Genomic DNA, 18,380 nt, shown 5'->3' on the forward strand with positions numbered 1-18,380 from the left:
TTTTTTACATAATTGGCTCTAAAATCTTTATTTTATCAGCTACAACTTTCAAATTAAGCATACTTCATCACTGGTATCTGTTATATAGTTTGACATAAGACATTTTTGAAAATATTGATTATGAGTATTAAAAAAAATTGTTTAAAAAAATATTTCAAAGTTAGGCCTTTATTTTACTATTTCTGTTGTTATGATTTTGGGTATTACTTGTACTTGTGCCCATCTAATCCTTAGGCTGAATTGTTTTATATGGCATATTCCCTAATATTGCTCTCTAATATTTAAAAATAAGTGTATAATTCGATTTTTATATTGATTTACGCCCAATAACATTGGGGACAGTTATTGTGCGGTATAGTAGCTTATAGCCAATTCAGTATAAGAGTAGGGTGCTGAATACTAGAAAATTATTAGATATGTCTAATTAGATTAAAATAAAGACTATTAGCTATTTCCCTGAGAAAACCGATATGAAAATACTAATTTTATGCATTCAAAATATGTTTACTTAGATAGATAGGGAGTGGGACTCTTCCCTATAAAAAATATGCTTTTCATCAAATAAAGAAAAAACCTACAAAAACTTTTTCTGTAAGGTTTTCTGTTATGGATTTGTTCAGGATAATCACTTATTGAAGTCCAACAGCCAGTACCTTGGTATCTTTTTCCACTATCCTGCTGTCCTGGTGGAAGGAACCGTTCTCCTTGTCCCTTACTATAATCACCCACATTATGTGGGAATCAGTTCAAATGGCTATTGTAAAAAATACAATTTAATACTCAAATTGGCGTGTGTAATTTTTGAAGGATTTTAGCAACCAATTTTGAACACAAGAATATCCATTCTGGTGTTCTAACATTCCCCAAAAAATATTTTACTACTAAAGCACCTTAGCCATGCTTCAGATTCAATTTGTGTTATATGGTTTACAAATACAGTCTTTTATAAGAGCACGGATTTGCAGTCCATCGAAGATAGCTGCTTTTAATTTTTCCGTACACATCATCATTTTGCTTTTGATCATTTTAGTGATTAGAAAGCTCAATACATATCTTTGGCCCTCCAAATAGAAGCCCTTTATGTCCTGCTTGACTTCAGTATTGCAAAGAGTCTAGGAACACAAGGTTTATGACGATATTGGACACCCAATATTTATTATTTTGTACAATTTTTATCCCAAAGTATGCTTGGTTTGTTATCACAAACTCCGTGATCTTTTTTCTTTGCTTTTGTGTACAATATTTGCCACATATTCATAAAAACTGTTAGTGGTGTTAACACAAGATTTCATTACGAACTCATATTTTTTAAGACAAAAAACACTTTAGAACTTAAATTTAGACAAACTGAAAATTTCAAGGTTTTATAGCTGATCAGTAAAATTGTAGTAACTTTATACGTGAAAAGATAATTTTAAAATAAATTCGATGTATCCTCAGTCCTCAGAATCTGAGTGATTAATTAGCATCAATTTATGTGACCGTAATAAATGAATGAATAATATAATTAAAAATTATAACACTATCATATTATTAAAGTAATTCACCTTTTGGCTGACTAGTGCGTTTGTTCATAAAATAAACAAAGAAAAAGCCAACCCGAGCCCCGAGCGAAGGTTAATAGCCTTAATACGTAGGTTCGTTCGTTTCAGCCAAATGACGTCCACTGCTGGACAAAGGCCTCCCCCAAGGTTTTCCACAATGAACGGTCCTGCGCTGCCCGCATCCAGGCTCTTCCCGCGACCTTTACCAGATCGTCAGTCCACCTAGTAGGAGGCCTGTCCACGCTACGTCTTCCAGCCCGTGGTCGCCACTCGAGAACTTTCCTGCCCCAACGGCCATCGTCTCTACGAGCTATGTGCCCCGCCCACTGCCACTTGATTTTAGCAATTCTGCGAGCTATGTCGGTTACTTTGGTTCTCCTGCGGATCTCCTCATTTCTGATTCGATCACGCAGGGAAACTCCGAGCATAGCCCGCTCCATCGCCCTTTGGGTGACCTTGAGCCTTCTTATGAGGCCCATAGTACACGTAGGTATGTCTCTTATTTTATTAATCATTAGTTTATTTGTCGGGAAGTATTTCATAACCATCGCTTTATTTCTTAGCATCGCGATAAAACATTCTATAGGCTCCTAATCAACCAATAGGTATGAAAATTAATACCAAGAAGCAAATTACTTTTATAGGAGAGTTGTAAATTTAACTACAAACACCCATCCATGGTCCGCCTAACTAAAGTTAAAGTTATATTTTATAATTTTCTATGATTAACGGGACTTTATCAATGTAATAAAAATGAAAATGTAACATATTATTAGAAATATAAGGAATCAATAAGTCTTAGCTCACTAACACTTACTTAAAAGTTTGTCACACAAAGGCACAACTCCAAATTGGACCACAGTCGCGGGGGCCGGATTCGACAAATATCGGCATGTCTCTGATTCAGCCCTTCTAGCGGGAAGATAGACGAAAGTATGGAAGGGGCACAAAATGTAGAACTCTTTTATCTGATCATTGTTTTCGATTTCTGTGAAAGCCATCTTGTAGAACTTACGAAAATGTGCCTCTCTAGTACAAAAAGTAAAAAACCAAAAATTTTGAGTTGTGCCCCTATATTATTAAGGGTGCGAAATATTTCGCGCCATTTGAACGGTGACTTCACGTCACTCTTTCAGAGTACAAATAGTGATTCACCCCTGGTCCAGTGCTGTTGACAGATCCAATTTTACAAAATCTAGTAGGTTTATATTTTCAGCCAGGGTCACACGAGATTCTATTATAGTAAAATTTTGTGACCTTTTTTTAACATAATATCCCAGACCTGGCCATAATAAAACGCCAGGGGTGGTAAACATTGTGGTTGAAACTTAAATAAGGTAATATTATCTGATAAATTAATCAAATACTTAAAACATAGTTAATAAATCAAACAAGACAACAGGTGACAAGGCAACTACCAGTCAAAATATGCTCCGCGAACAACACATTTCAAAATTCCCATATAATACATTTCTACGGTCACGAGAACGCAAGGGTGGCACAGGGGTCAGTCAGGGACGAATTAGTAAGATTTTTTTAGAAAAAAAGATATTAGCAAAGTAAATATTGACAAATATACTTGGCCGTTACTTACAAATACTTTCACGAGTATTTTGGTCACGTAACGTACCGTCACTGGGCAACACTAGTTATTGTCAAACAAACGTCAAAATTATATTTGTCATCATCTGTCATGAGCTGTCATTTTGGTTTCCGCTGTAACACTTCGTAAAATCTTCTTTTTTGCAAAAATATCATCATAAATGTGGTGAAATCCTTGGAATGACGTTGATTATTACAAGACTATTTAAAAATCATCTTTAGTTGTCCAAATTCCTGCACCAGAAGCGCAAAATGTCATCTGAAACCAGTGATGAAAGTAAAGGTGTGTTTTTTTACTTTGCTTCTAGCAAATAGCCTTTAACTAGTTCCGGAGGACGTTATAGTGTTTCTGTTTCAAGTGGAGAGCGCGGAAGGGCGCCCGGGCTCGGCCCCGGAGCAGGCGCGGCGGGAGCTGGAAGAGGAGTTCAACGTGCAGCGAGCGCGAATGAAAGAGCTATTCTTGCAGAAAGAAGGTTCGTCTTTCGTCCCCGGCGGTGCAGGTCTTGGGAGCATGACGTAGACATTAACAGTGTTCGTTGCGTTGCATGTCCATTTACCAATCTCATGTTTTTGTTGGTCGTCAATAACCTGGATGTTGCGTTACAAACAAGGATGCTTGGAAGCGAGCTTGATTGTAGACCCACCTTGTCCCACATGTCCTCACACTCCTTAACTTCTCACCTTTTGATTTTAATGTTGGTGTTGTTGGGTGAACTGATATTAATATTAAAGTTTAGCTGATCGAGTTTTGTATTGTATATTCTTATTACAAGTATTTGGTCTCAGTCGATTCGTTACTACTCAGTGTCTTGTGTTTGTGCAAAATAAATATATTTTATTATAAATAAATTAATTAATTGACAAATTAATAAATACATTAATTTAATTAAATATTTCACATGACCATTTAAATAAATTTATTTAAGCATAGTAAATTAAACTTAGATGTATAAGAGTGTTTTGTGAAATTGTGCTAGTTGAAATATTACATAATTGTCTGTTAGGAAACTAGTTTTGTAAAATTTAATCAAATTTATAAAATGTTACAGTTTTAGGTAGAAGTATCATCAATGTGTTGTGCAATGCACTTACTTTATGTTGAGTGTATTAGAGCACTGATATTACCAAACAAAAATGCGATCACATTTAACTTCTGCATTTTTACCTACATTTTTGTGTCTTGTCCAATTTCAACATTCTTTATGCTCAGTCATTAAAACATTAAGTTTTTTCACAATTTGTGTTGATTCTATTTCTAATTAGAATTAAAAATCCAATTAGATCAGCCATCCTATTTTCATTTAGTCAGATTAGTAACATAGGGTTGAAACACAACAGCATATAGATAGTTTCATTCACGAAGACGCGCCCCACAAATTTTTGGTCTCGGTTGCGCGGGGTGCGGGGAGTTTGATCCGAGCAATCCGAGCGTCATTATTGTAGTGTGCGTGTGCACTCACGGATGATTTAGCGTGTGCCGATAACACTCAAACAGCGGAAGAATGGTGGGGCGCGTCTTCGTGGATGAAACGATCTATATCTGTTGACTTATAAACTTTGGAGTCACCTGTACTTCTGTCCGTTTGCAGAGGACATGAGGAAGGTGCGGCAGGAGAAGGAGCAGCTGGAGTCGGAGGTTCTCGGGCTCCGGGCCGAGCTGCAGCAGCTGCAAACCCTCAGCCACAACCAGAAGTCCGAGATACAGAGCTTGCAGCTGCTAGTCAATGGTAAACAACGTTATACAGCATTTATTTTAGATCAAGCCTACTATCCATAAAACCGAAAGGTCACTGATTGACTGACTGACTGACTCACTCACTCACCACGAAATCTCAGAAACTACAAGTGCTAGGAGTCAAATTTTGCATGACTTACTTGACTTATGGTCCTATGTTCCCTAGATGGGGCAAAGGGGGTCCACAACAGTCCTCCATCTCGTTCGGTCTTGAGCTTCTCGCTTGATCCCGCTCCAGGTCTTGCCGATCTTCTTCGCCTCGTCCGCCACAGTGCGCCGCCAAGTTTGCCTGGGGCGACCACGTTTGCGTTTTCCTTGGGGATTCCAATCCAGAGCCTGCTTAGGGATGTGATCGGGGTCCCTTCGGAGAGTGTGGCCAATCCAGTTCCACTTGCGGCGCTTGATCCAAATTGAGGTTCCTTTTAGAATGTAGGTGCTCACTAAGACGGGTAAAACGGGGGTTGGAAGTTTCCACGCGTACGAAGTCGCGGGCGGCCGCTAGTCTAATATAAAAATCAGCCCCACAATGTGAATAAACAAAGAAAAATGTGAATAAACCCACAATATTATAATAAATAATAATAATAATAAAATCGTTTATTACCAAAATATCATTACATATTTTCTCATAATAATGTTGGACTCCACACTAGGCAAGCCTGTGTCGTGGTTATATCGCAAATGTCATTTCTGATGCCACATACAAGGCGATCCTTTCCGTAATATCAAAATGCTTGTATACAGAGTGCTTATTGCTTCTCAGCCAAATTATATGTTGACACATCTAGAAATAAATTACTATCACTTATTACAGTTGTTCTGGAAAGTGTGGTTTTATTTTACTTACCATATCTACACTGCACTGAGACAAAAGCTTGTGGAAAACTAAAACATGAAGTTCCCCCACATGCAAACTAATTAATGGTTTGATTTAATGAGTATTGATAAATATCCCATTGATAACAACCGTGATAAAGTGACATTTTCCTTTTTATTTGTGAGCTGTTTGAGTGTGAGTAGCGTGCCAGTGATGCTGCAGTCATTCTGCTTAGGATGGGGCCCGAGAGGTGTGTATGCTTGTAATTATAATCTAGCTAGGCTATTTGCATTGTCTGACTCATTGTTATTATGCAAACATATAAGCTGAAAACTTGTTTGCACGATTCTTAGCACTTCAGCAGTACCTTTTCCATTGTCACTTGCTAAATGTACTGATATTATGACCGCGCGCCAATTTTATGCTAGAACTAGCGGCCGCCCGCGACTTCATACGCGTGGATCCCGTTTTACACCCTTAGGGGTGGAGTTTCGTAAAATCCTTTCTTAGCGGATGCCTACGTCATAACATCTACCTGCATGCCAAATTTCAGCCTGATCCGTCCAGTGGTTTGGGCTGTGCGTTGATCACTATGTCAGTCACCTTTGAGTTATTATACATATTTTAGATTCATATTTGAGCAAAGCTGCAGTATCTATTTAGACAAGTGCACCTGGACTTACTTACTCATCTCATTTTCCATCCTTGGGAAACAAAGAAGAACGGTCATCTGTGACCTAGGCCCGACAGAAACGAGACATATCTCAGTTTTTTTGTTATGTCTTAATTAGTTAGATTATACAGGGTGTTACTTTGCATTCTTGCCATATTTACAGAGGTTACTATATTACTGATACTGAACACAAATCCGTAAAAAAATAATGCCCGAAAGATTTTTTTTTTTAATCTTGAGTATTTTATTTTATCGACAATCTGTTAAACACACCACTAATTATCGTAACGCATGCACATCACTTGTTGGCGATGGCAATGGAGACTTTTTTACTTTTTATTGTATTTTTAAATATCTATTGCAATCTATTGTCTTTAAAATGTCTTTTTGACACTTGTAAAAAACTGAAAAATCCATCAAACACAAATCACGTTTTAAATAATACAAAAATGACTGAAGTGTATTCAAACAACGAATAATTTAATCAAAATGGTGCTTGGAGTGTCTGCAAGACGTCTTAGACGAAATGCTTGATGACGTACCCTTAGCATTACACCAAATGCTCTACTACCAGCAGGATGGTGCTCCCCCACAATAAGGACGTCAAGTGCGCGAATAATACGTTTGGTGAACAGTGGATTGGACGAGGGGTCCAGTAGCTTGGCCACCACGATCCTCGGACCTGACACCAATGGATTTTTGGAGTGACTTGAAACGACTGGTATGCGCAGAAGAGATAAACAGTGTAAACGCGTTACATGAAAGGATTGTTTTAGTGAAACTGTGATACAAAACGTTTATGTGTTGCGAAAACTAAAGCGAAAAACCTACGCTTCGCCGTGCTAGACTGTGCCTTCATCAGAACGGAGGACACTTTGAACACTTGCTTCGCAGTACGTAAACTTTGTAAGTAGGAACTTATAAATAAATAATTAATTGTGAATAAGGTGATTTCATTTCATACTTAATTTATTAATTTGTAAAAATAGGGTACAATGTTGTAAATTAATTGAAACCCTATTAATTATTACGTATTTTTGACGGTCCTAAGCCCGTAAAGTAGAAAGGAAAATCTGAAATCAACTGAAGAGTATTTTAAAATAGTTATTATGACTGGATAAAAATGCTGGTACCCAGAGCCATAAAATTAAGAACTAGGCCACGCCCACTAGGTTTATTCTACTTGCATCTGTAGAACGTGCGAGACAAAATTGGTTTATTCCAATTTGTACTGAAAAACCAAATTTACTAAAATCTTAGTGTACTTTCTTTATGGGAGTCTCTTGTTTATCTTAAACTAGCTTTCCGCCCGCGGCTTCGCCCGCGTGGAATTTTGTCTGTCACAGAAAAACTTTATCGCGCGCGTCCCTGTTTCAAAAACCGGGATAAAAACTATCCTATGTTCTTTCCCGGGACTCAAACTATCTCTATGCCAAATTTCATCAAAATCGGTTGCGAGGTTTAAGCGGGAAAGCGTAACAGACAGACAGACAGACAGACAGACAGACAGACAGACAGACAGAGTTACTTTCGCATTTATAATGTGAAATATGGCAAGAATGCAAAGTAACACGGTGTATATTTTTTATATTCGAAATCTATGTATAACACCAAAATATTACCCTTTGTTTTTGTTTAGGCGTTATACAAAAACTACTACAAAATGCCTATTTGTCACCAAAATTGGTAAATGAATGCACCTAAATGTCTATTACAGCTGCTGTGGTATGTATCTAGGTGACCTGGAGATACAGCCGGATTATACAGGGTGGAAAAAATAATAAGTTAGAAAATCCAAAAATTCAATGTTACCAGCTTCCATAATCTGTACCCTATTATTGGTACCATTTGAAAGAGCTCGTGAAGCACTTTCAGAATCAGTAACTAGTTTTTCAATATCTTGTATAGTTTAGAAATAATCGAGTGAGATCACTTATCGTTCCATATGTATAACCACCCTGTATAATCCGGTTGTATCTCCAGGTCACCTAGATACATTCCATAGCAGCTGTAATAGACATTTAGGTACATACATTTACCAATTTTGGTGATAAATAAGCATTTTGTACTAGTTTTTGTATAACGCCTAAACAAAAACAAAGGGTAATATTTTGGTGTTATACATAGATTTCGAATATAAAAAATATATAATTTAACTAATTAAGACATGACAAAAAAACTGAGGTATGTCTCGTTTCTGTCGGGTCTGGGTTTTTTTTGTATGGGGCGTGACCGTTCTTCTTTAGACTTGTAGGGCGATTGTTATAATAAAGGTTGATGTGTTGTGTTTCAGAGACGGTGGAGGCGTCGTCATCAGGCTCGGAGGAGGTGCGGCGGCTGACGGCGCGCGCGCTCGACCTGGAGCGAGAGCTCAACCTGCTCCGACAGCAAAACCAGGTAGGAACCAAGATACACGTACGTTGGCAATACAGGGTGTTTGGTAAATGGGTATATGAGCCGACACTAGCCCATGTTAACATGGTCATATAAATGGTATGGTGAAGTCAGAAATTTGATATCATTTTATTTTTTTTAATTTTCATACAAAATAAATTTTATAAAATCCGATTTATATGAAAATTAAAATAATTAAAATGAAGATATCAATTTTCTGACTTCACCATACCATTTATATGCCCATGTTAACATAGGCTAGTGTTGGCTCATATACCCATTTACCTAACACCCTGTATAAGGCCCCTCGCCCACGGCGACTTTTAACGCGCCTTAGTCGCATTTGCATCGCGAATGTATCGATATAAACGCGCGACCGTGTCCAACGACATCGGGAAGAGAACGAAGGGAGGGTGGCACGGCAACTGTAGCAATCGTTACTGAATCGCGTTTTGATTGCGACAGAAGCGCGACAGTATCATGTTTGCATCACGACTGAATCGTGTTTATGTGGGCGAGGGTTCATAGCTAGCGACTGCATTGCTACTGCATCGCTACAAAAAGTCGCCGTGGGCGAGGGGCTTTAGGTCCGGTGTCCACCAAGGCGGATTTCATTATTCAGGAAACCAGCAAATCTGGATGGTTATTCAAAGCACATCTCCGTTCCGCTCCGCCTTGGTGTAATCTGGGCCTTAGGCTCTGAAGCGGAATCTTCACGCAACTGAGGCTCTTACAAATGAATAAAATAGATGGCAAAAAAGAATTTCTCCAAACAAATGCAAAAAGTTGCAAGTGCAAACTACAACCGCAATTTCTAAAATTATTGAAAAAAAAACTAAATAAGTACACAATAACAGTTATGGTCTAAAAGAGTTTAGAAATTCGGCTCGGCTGTCGAAATTGATGTTACAAGGAATACAACCTACCTATACTCATCATCATCATCATCATCATTTCAGCCACAGGACGTCCACTGCTGAACATAGGCCTCCCCCAATGCTTTCCATGTTGATCGATTGGTAGCGGCCTGCGTCCAGCGCTTCCCTGCTACCTTTACGTCAATCGTCGAATCCAACTCGGCTGGGCAGCGTTCGGGAAACTACGCAACATCTTTTCGTCCAAATTACCTCAATGCCTGAAGACTAGAGTGTATAATCAATGTGTGTTACCAGTGATAACTTATGGCTCGGAAACGTGGCCTCTCACTATAGGCCTTATACCTATACTCACAAGAAAGTATTTGTAACTATAGTAGTTCTTTACTTTTTGAACCGTAAAAGTTAACCGCCCAGACATAAAATTACTGAAATCAAAATTGAGGTTTAATGTTTATTAGATCAAGTCGAAAAGTTAACTTTATGCCTGCTATTACAAATAAATAATTTTATTTGCCCCTAAAAGTAGCTGAAATTATTTTCCAAGTCTACATTTTCTTGTAACTTTCGTGAAAATCACTCCACTACCACTAGGTACAATTTAGAACTTACTGACAATGAAAACAACACGTTTATTGGGTTACCAAAAAATACAAACACTTGTGGCTCAGTAAGCCTGCGTCTTGCGATTGTCACTATCGGTCTGAGGCGTCACTTAGCGCCGTACCCGTTTAATAGTAGTCTTTACGCCGCACTTACGGCGTGCTTCTGCGGTGCCACATCCGGTCGCGTTATCTACCCCTATCCAGGTCTAGGACACACTTTTTATGGGAAAATTATCGTTATTTATAGTTGTATAATACTTAGGAGTTAGGCTTTACGTTGTGTGTGGTATAAGTCATATTACTATTTGGGCATTTTTCTATGAAATTCTACAGAATTTCAAACATGATTTTTAAGGCGAGTTATACAAGTAGCTTATATTTACCATTCTAATTCAACTATGCATTTTATTAATATGAAAAGGTCCACGAATGCATGTTTACACAGAAAACATGTCAAGTAAAAGTGCAATATTATAAATTCATATAACTTACATTTTAATCAAAAATAACTTTATCAATGTCAATTTAAATATTGATAGCAGATTTTTCCGCAAATGTATCCCCGCCCTAACGCTATCGGCGTGTCGATGACGAATTTGCATATTATCGATACGAACCTGCTTACACTGTGGAATTAGTTCTGTTTCACACGGTTTTTGTACGCATACGGAATTCTGTTCAAAGAGCATCCTTTCAAAATTCAGTTTTCAATACTTACGGGCTTCTAAAACTAGTAACTGAAATAGTTCAAACAATTAGTTTTACGTTTCGTGTTCAATGTAAAACATATTGATTTGTAACACCTTAATTGGAATTGGTTTGAATTATTTTCAGTGGTCTACAAGTTTAGCTAGTGGTTGCCAGACTAAGTGTGTTTGACAGTGAATATTTTTTGCATTTGTGGGGAGAATTTGAAAAATTCATTATTCATCAATTCTTTCCCTGAGTCCAGTAAACTTAAAAGAATGTTTTTTTACTTCATGAATGAATTTATTCTATTCTATTTTATACAATTTTGTAAAGGTTCTTATAAACGACCAACATTTTTGGGCAATATTGCAGTAAATTCATTGATATCATCTAAGAAATCGTTACGAATTAGTATAATCTAGACGTAATTAGAATTTGCGTAGCATTATCGATGTTTCCCGCATCGTTCGTCGTTTCCAAGAGCCTTCATTCAGCCTCTTATTTGCTAAGGGGACAACAGTCGCGCGACACGTATCCTTGATTGGTGAAGTACAAGTGACAAAGTTGTTAGACATCGCGACTATCCCTTGTGCATCTGAGGTTTACGTGATATAGTCGCCGGCACGGATCTTGAACGCTAAACGAAATGTTTTGAAGCGGTTATATTAGCAAAGGTATTTCTATTAGCCCATGATGAAAAAAATCGATTACAAAGAGTAAAACAAGTGGAATTTGAGCGCGCATCGAGTGTCGAGCGGGTTGTCCCGTTGGCATCTTGATGTAATCCATGAAATAACAATAGAACTGAAGCATCCATGTTCTAGTTAAGATCATATTAATTTTCCACTCGATATTGGCAGAAATAAACATCCTATAGTGGTTTGGTTGTCTATAAAGAAGAAAACAAAAGTGAATCATTATTTTGGAAGAAATAAACGATGCGCAAAGCGATCCCAGCTCTTTGCTCACGATCAAGATCCGTGCCGCCTATAGTGTGAGTGTGGTAGTGTTGTGACTTGTGATGATGTCGGGAATGTATGTGAGCTTGTCTGGCGCGTGGCAGGAGGTGTCGCTGGCGCCGGCGACGTTCGTGCGGTCGCTGGCGAGGAAGCTCGGCGCTGATGCGGACCTCGAGCCTGCCACCAAGGCTAAGGTGAGCTACATTTATTATTAGACTAGCAGTGCCCGCGACTTCGTACGCGCGAAAATCATTTTTGCTCTGCGCCTATTACTCGTAGCGTGATGTTGTATAGCCTTATAGCCTTCCTCGATAAATGGGCTATCTAACACTGAAATAATTTTTCAAATCGGACCGGTAGTTCCTGAGATTAGCGCGTTCAAGTAAACAAACAAACTCTTCAGCTTTATAATATTAGTATAGATTAAAGGCACAAGTTGGAAGTGGACGAAATGAGGCAGCAGCAGACGACGTGTCGCAGCGACACTACTGGTTTCTATGTATTTCTATGAAATACCATTCGCAGCAAGCGTCATGTCACCTGGGAATATTTAATAAAAATACATACAGGGTGTAAAAAAACCTATCACGAAGACTGAAACTACGCATTCTGTACACCCAACCAAGTAATATTACAAAATATTATTCGTGGGAATTAATTTTTATTTTTAAGATTAAAAAAAATACAATATTCCGCAGCCCGCAATGTACAGCGCGCCACGCAACGCAACGACTTTGCCTATGTGTGTGTGAGTGATTGGAGCGTACGCGCTTTCCCGCCACTACCTACCGCGACCGCAGAAGTATTTTGTACACAAAATTACCAGATTAATCACTTCCTACATTTAAAAAACACATTCCTTTAGCATTTGTTTAGGTTTAGAGCTAAGTACTTACCGACTATTCCACTTCGTCGTCTGGAATCGGCCGCTCCAACCGGACAAGTTGTGGCTCGAACTGACGACCTTCCACGTGCAAGCAAACGCGTGCCCGGTAAAGTGTGTTTTGATGTACGCGCTCCAGTATGCCCTCACGTACAGACCGGTATTTAAGCTCATCAAATACGTCAATAATTTTTTGACGCATTTGTTCGCTGGTCTCACAAGGGCGGTCAAAAACACGGTCTTTTACGTAACCCCACAGAAAAAAGTCTAACGGCGTCAAATCGGGCGAACGGGCAGGCCACGCATGCGGCCCATATCTGCCGATCCAGTGGTCGCCAAACAGCTCCGTCAGCCGCTCCCGAACTGGTCTCACAATGTGAGGCGGCGCACCGTCGTGCTGGTACCACGTATCCCGCAGCTCGGCCAGCGGCATGTCGTCCAAGGCCTCCGACAAGTGTCCATTGATCAAATTCAAATACGCGGCCCCGTCCATTCTAGGTGGCAAGAAAACGGGACCGAGGATCCGGTTCCCCACAATGCCTGCCCACACATTATGCTTCCACCGCGCCTGGAAGCCCGTTTCTTGGGTCTGGTTTGGGTTTACGGCAGACCAGTAGTGAGCATTGCGACGGTTCCACATTCCGTTGTTTGTGAAGGTGCTCTCGTCCGTAAAAATGATGCGCCGCACAAACCCTCGGTCTTGTCTCAGCAGCCACTGACAATAAGCCATGCGGCGCTGGGCGTCGCCCGGGACCAGTGCTTGCACGCGGTGAATTTTGTATGGCCTTTGCCTGTCCCTTCTTAGCACTTTATGCACGGTGGAATGAGACACGACATGACGAGCGCGATGACCATGCCTTCTACGCAGCAGCCTAGCTGCCGATCGCACGCCTAGACGAGGGTTTTCCCTCATCACATTTAGGATGGCTTGTTCCGCCGCAGGTCGTATTTGGCCGCGCCCGCCCTCCAACACTGGCACAATCGGCTGATTGTCCAGCAGGCGTTGTACAGCCCGAACAAAAATACGTGCATCAGTAGGGTGGTGCGCTGTAGGATGTTCAGCCCGATACAGCCGCAGGGCTTCAGATGCATTTCCATGTGCCCTCCCATAACTGTAAACCATGTTTACGTACTCACGAGCACTGTACGTATGGTTAGGCATTTTCCTAACACTCACTCACTCACTATTACCACACTCACTATCACCACACTCACTATCACCACACTCACTATCACACGTTCACACACTAACTACTCAAAACCGCCCGAGAAAACAATTAAAGTCGCAAATTTGCAATGAGAAAAGCGCATTCGATGACCGAAGAAACCGAACTGGCCGCGCGAGTGGCGCTGGCGCGAGGCGCGGAGCGGCCTAGCAACAAAGGCGCTGCCCAGCGCGGCGAGACTGACCAATCACAGTCAAGCAATACGTCTATCGAATGACGTCATCGCTTTGTTATTATTCTTAATTTTCAACTACAAATTTACGTAATTTTTAACATAACAAAACTTTAATTTCGTTAGTTTAGTACATGCAAGTCTATCAACGAATGAGAATGTAAAAGCGGCGGGAAAAATACTTTGTTTAATCTTGGTAACTAAAGATCCGTCCTAGCATACTTAATAATAATTAATGCTCTTAGCAAACTTCCAAAATACTCAAATTTGAATGAATTGTAGATACGCAATCGTTATTAATAAAACAATAATAATACCAATACATTTTGATAGTTATTTCGTGTAATAAAGTTACGTTCATTTAAAATAATCCCAAACAAGACGATGAATTATTTTTTGTAAATTATGAAGAATGTAAGTAATTGGTATGAAAGAAGTGCTAAAAGATATGAAATTTTGTTTAGTTTCTAAAATCAATCGAGTTTATAAACAAAATCTTATCTTTTATCTCATATCGAAAGTGAAGGAACAAGAGTTTGTCGGTGATTTATTTCTAGGCGTTCAGATTGCATTAATAAGTAAGTTAAGTTTTATTTTATTAATTACTATCGTAAAGACGGTAAGTTATTAAGGTAGAGAGCTAGAAATGTAAGCAATAATGAACCTGTGTGTAAAGAGCATTTGTCATCTGTTTACAGTACTTTTTAATGATACAAGTTTATCACACCTGCTTACTACCTGTGATTAGCGATTAAAATTACGTTTATTTAGAATCGCGTGCATGACGATTATTTATTTCAAGTAAATTATTAAGAAAGGAAGTAATGAGTATGGAAGGAGTGAAAAAAGATACTTTTTTATTTAGTTGCTGAAATCATTTAAGTTTACAAGACACACAATCATAACTCCTAACTCGAAAGTGAATGCCTCAATCAACGATAGGCGCAACATTGCTAGGGTGTTTATTCTAGGCGTTTAGAGCGGTGTGGTGTAAGCAATAATTTGAGTTTTACTTTATTAATTTCATTACTATCGTAAAGACTTCAGTTATTGAAGTAGAGAGTTATGAATGTAAAGAATGACGAGCCTGATTCAAAAGACCATTCATTATTCATGTGTTTACGGTACTTTTTAATGACACTACTTGTCTTACGCTTATCACACTTGCGTAGGTACTAGGACCTGTGATACTACATTGTGATAGAATGATGGTTATGCGTAAAAGCATGGTTTAGTTAAAAATGTTAACCAAGGTTCTGTAAGATTTTTTATTTTGCGGAGAGAAACAAATTCGTGTAAAGGGTTTTTATTAATTAAAGGGTAATTTATTAGTTTTTAGAACAAAAACTAAAGTGGTAAGGTGATAAGGTGTAAGTGACTAATTTAAGTACTCATTTCATTTTTACAAATTGGGTAGATTCGTAGTCGTTGAACTCACAGTAGAGTTGAATGACTCACGGGCGAGCGCGGGTTGCGGGGCGTGGGGGCAGCGCCTGAGCGTGTGTGCGCGCGCTACTGTACATTTCTTATTGTAAAGACAAAAGCCTAATTGTGACGAAAATACTCAAAATTTTAATAATGTTTCTTAGAAAAAAAGTTTCTAAATAACGAATTGAAATTGATATTGTAAAAATCTTGAAAAAATAATTCTGACTTTGACCTTCAATATCTCCTAAACCAGAAGTTTCCCAGGTATGGTCCCAAAGAAAAAAATGATCCTCATGATGTGGAGAATAAGTAGCCTTCGGCTTCGGGATAGGTTTTTTTACACCCGTTAGAAAGCGACGTGTCGCGGTGACATGTCGTCTGCAGCTGCGTGCAGTCGGCTACGAACTTGCACCTTTACCCATCAAACCCCAAGCGGTCGCACAAGACCTCGTAACAATTGATTTAAATTGTGTTTCGATTCACACGGCTTAATGGGTTAAAACATCACAAAAAGATCAACAACTCTATCACACTTAATTTTGCATACATTTCGCCTTTTTAGTTTTTAGTGAGTTTTGATAATTTAATAACTGAAGCACCTTAAGCTAAATACTATGGCATCTTTGTGGTTCTTATAAGTATGTCTGATTTTATAACAAAAATGTAAAGTTTTTTGACGTGCTATAATGCCATGCGAAGTTTAACAGAGGGGTAGTAGAAACCACCATGCTAATCTGGCACAAACATCACACTTAACTCTACCTCTATTTCACAGTTTTCTTAATATTTTAATATTGTAACATTTGAGATACGATGTAACAAATAGAGTACACAACGCGTCAAAAGTCCATCACCATTAGCGCTCCTGCACACGACGCCGCACACGCGCCGCCCCCGCGCCTTGCACTGTTTATTCGCGCCGCGTGAAGCCCGCTGCCGCGCCGCCACCGCGCCATGCTTTGAGGGCGCGGCGGCGGCGCGGCGGCGGGATGTACTCGGCGGTATACTCGCGGCGTGGATGAGTGTAGGAGCGCGGCGTCGACGCGGCGGCGGCGTCGTGTGCAGGAGCGCTTAAGCCGTGTATTGAGCTATGGTTTCTGTAGCCCCAGAGTGCCGAGGAGGGCGAGCTGCTGCGCTCCATCAACCAGGCGCTGCACGACGAGATCGCCGCGCTCAAGGGCAAGCTGCGCGACACCGACACGCAACTGCAGGAGGCTTTGGTAAGCGATTCACTGTTCGTAAGTTCCGCAAGTCAAATAGAACTACCATCCAAGGGCGTAGCTACTAAGGGGCAAGGCGGGGCAGTGCCTCAGGGCCCCCAAGCTTAGGGGGCCCCCCGAATCCTTACCAGAAAATCTCAATTGAACTGAACTATTAGTAACTAATTTCTCCCATTTTCAAAATAAGTAGAGAGAAATTCGAAAGTTATACCAAGGTAATTCCCCTAAATTGTTTCTGTGGGTTGGCAGTGTTGTAAATTTGACGGATAGCGATATGTGCGTTTTATTTTATTTGAATGTAAACTAACCTAAACTAATATGATTGACAAAAATAATTATTTAATTAAAAAAAAAATAATGTGATTGACAAAAATAATTATTTAATTAAAAAAAAAAAATGCTGTATTAAAAAAAATAATGCTGTATCAGGAGTAAGTAAGCTTATAATAAATTTAATAAAACTAGATTGCAGTGGGGCCCCATTTTTTTATTTGCCCCAGGGCCCTTGGTTACCTAGCTACGCCACTGCTACCACCGCAAGTTAAAAGTGTACAACGCCATCTAGCGGTGAGCAGTTTCCATACGTGATGTAACAAAGTGGCGTACATATAATTTGATATTGTATCATTAATTAATTGCCCTTTCGTGTAAATAAATATAGCATCCTACCTTACACCATCTTAATTTAATGGATCTTTTAAGGTCACACCAGAATGTATTTGGCTGTAAGAGATACAACAGAAGTTTCAAAATGAATTATGAATATAAAATATTGTTTATAGAAATCTCAAGCGGCGATAACGGGCAGCCCGGTGCCTACCGGCTCCAGCGGGGACGTCAAGACAGATGCAGGTACTTATTCGTTGATTTGATATCAAAATTGTTAAATGTTTCTTGTAATCATAATTTTCTTATGAATTTTTTACGGAATATGTTTTTCTGTAGCCTATACAAACAAATAAAAAAAACCCGGCCAAGTGCATGTCGTGCCGTAGGGTACCGTAGTTGCCCTACGTTACCATAGTATGTTTCAGAAAGGTCGGCAAGGTTTTATGCCCTTACGAGCACGTCAAGATAAAAGCTGAGCGGGAGCCTATTGGGTGGCTCAGTAATTGCTTTTGTTCTTGTTTATATTGTTGTTTTATGTGCACTTATTGTGCCCATATACAGGGTGTTTGGCGGAAGGTTAGACAAACTTCGTGGGTGTATAGGCACAGAATAATAATAAGTACTACGTACAGAAGTTTTACTTCGCGAAGGTGTTTAAAAAAATGTATGCTCAATGTCATTAACAATATGGTGTAATTTAGCCTGTCTCAAGAGTCGAGCACCATTTTGTTGTCAAACGTCAGTGATCGGCACTGCGCGCTGCGCCGAAGCTATAGGGCTGACTTCGGTAAAATGATGTGACGTGAGGTGCCAAACTGCGGAAAATGGCGGAGGAAATACATGATTTAGCATGAATTATCATGAATACTTATTTACCTCTCAGTGTCTTGAGGCAACTCAAAAAATTACATTCTGTGTTTTTATTATTATTTAGGCAGTTAAATACTG

General features: G+C 39.4%; 1 protein-coding gene and 1 long non-coding RNA gene across 2 annotated transcripts; both read left to right on the top strand.

Annotated features, from left to right (window-relative positions):
* The first annotated feature begins 3,244 nt into the window (after positions 1-3,244).
* LOC135075477 (rab GTPase-binding effector protein 1-like) lies at positions 3,245-4,923 on the top strand. Its single transcript, XM_063969915.1, has 3 exons — positions 3,245-3,429; positions 3,506-3,619; positions 4,736-4,923. Exons 1-3 carry the CDS (start codon positions 3,399-3,401, stop codon positions 4,921-4,923), a joined length of 333 nt encoding a protein of 110 aa, XP_063825985.1. The 5' UTR covers positions 3,245-3,398.
* Positions 4,924-8,669: 3,746 nt separating this feature from the next.
* Positions 8,670-17,679, top strand: LOC135075629 (uncharacterized). Its single transcript, XR_010258075.1, has 4 exons — positions 8,670-8,768; positions 11,999-12,088; positions 16,707-16,823; positions 17,606-17,679. It is a non-coding gene; the product is annotated as an uncharacterized LOC135075629 (long non-coding RNA).
* The last annotated feature ends 701 nt before the right edge of the window (positions 17,680-18,380 follow it).

This window comes from Ostrinia nubilalis, chromosome 10 (assembly GCF_963855985.1).
Source record: "Ostrinia nubilalis chromosome 10, ilOstNubi1.1, whole genome shotgun sequence".
Classification (NCBI taxonomy): domain Eukaryota; kingdom Metazoa; phylum Arthropoda; class Insecta; order Lepidoptera; family Crambidae; genus Ostrinia; species Ostrinia nubilalis.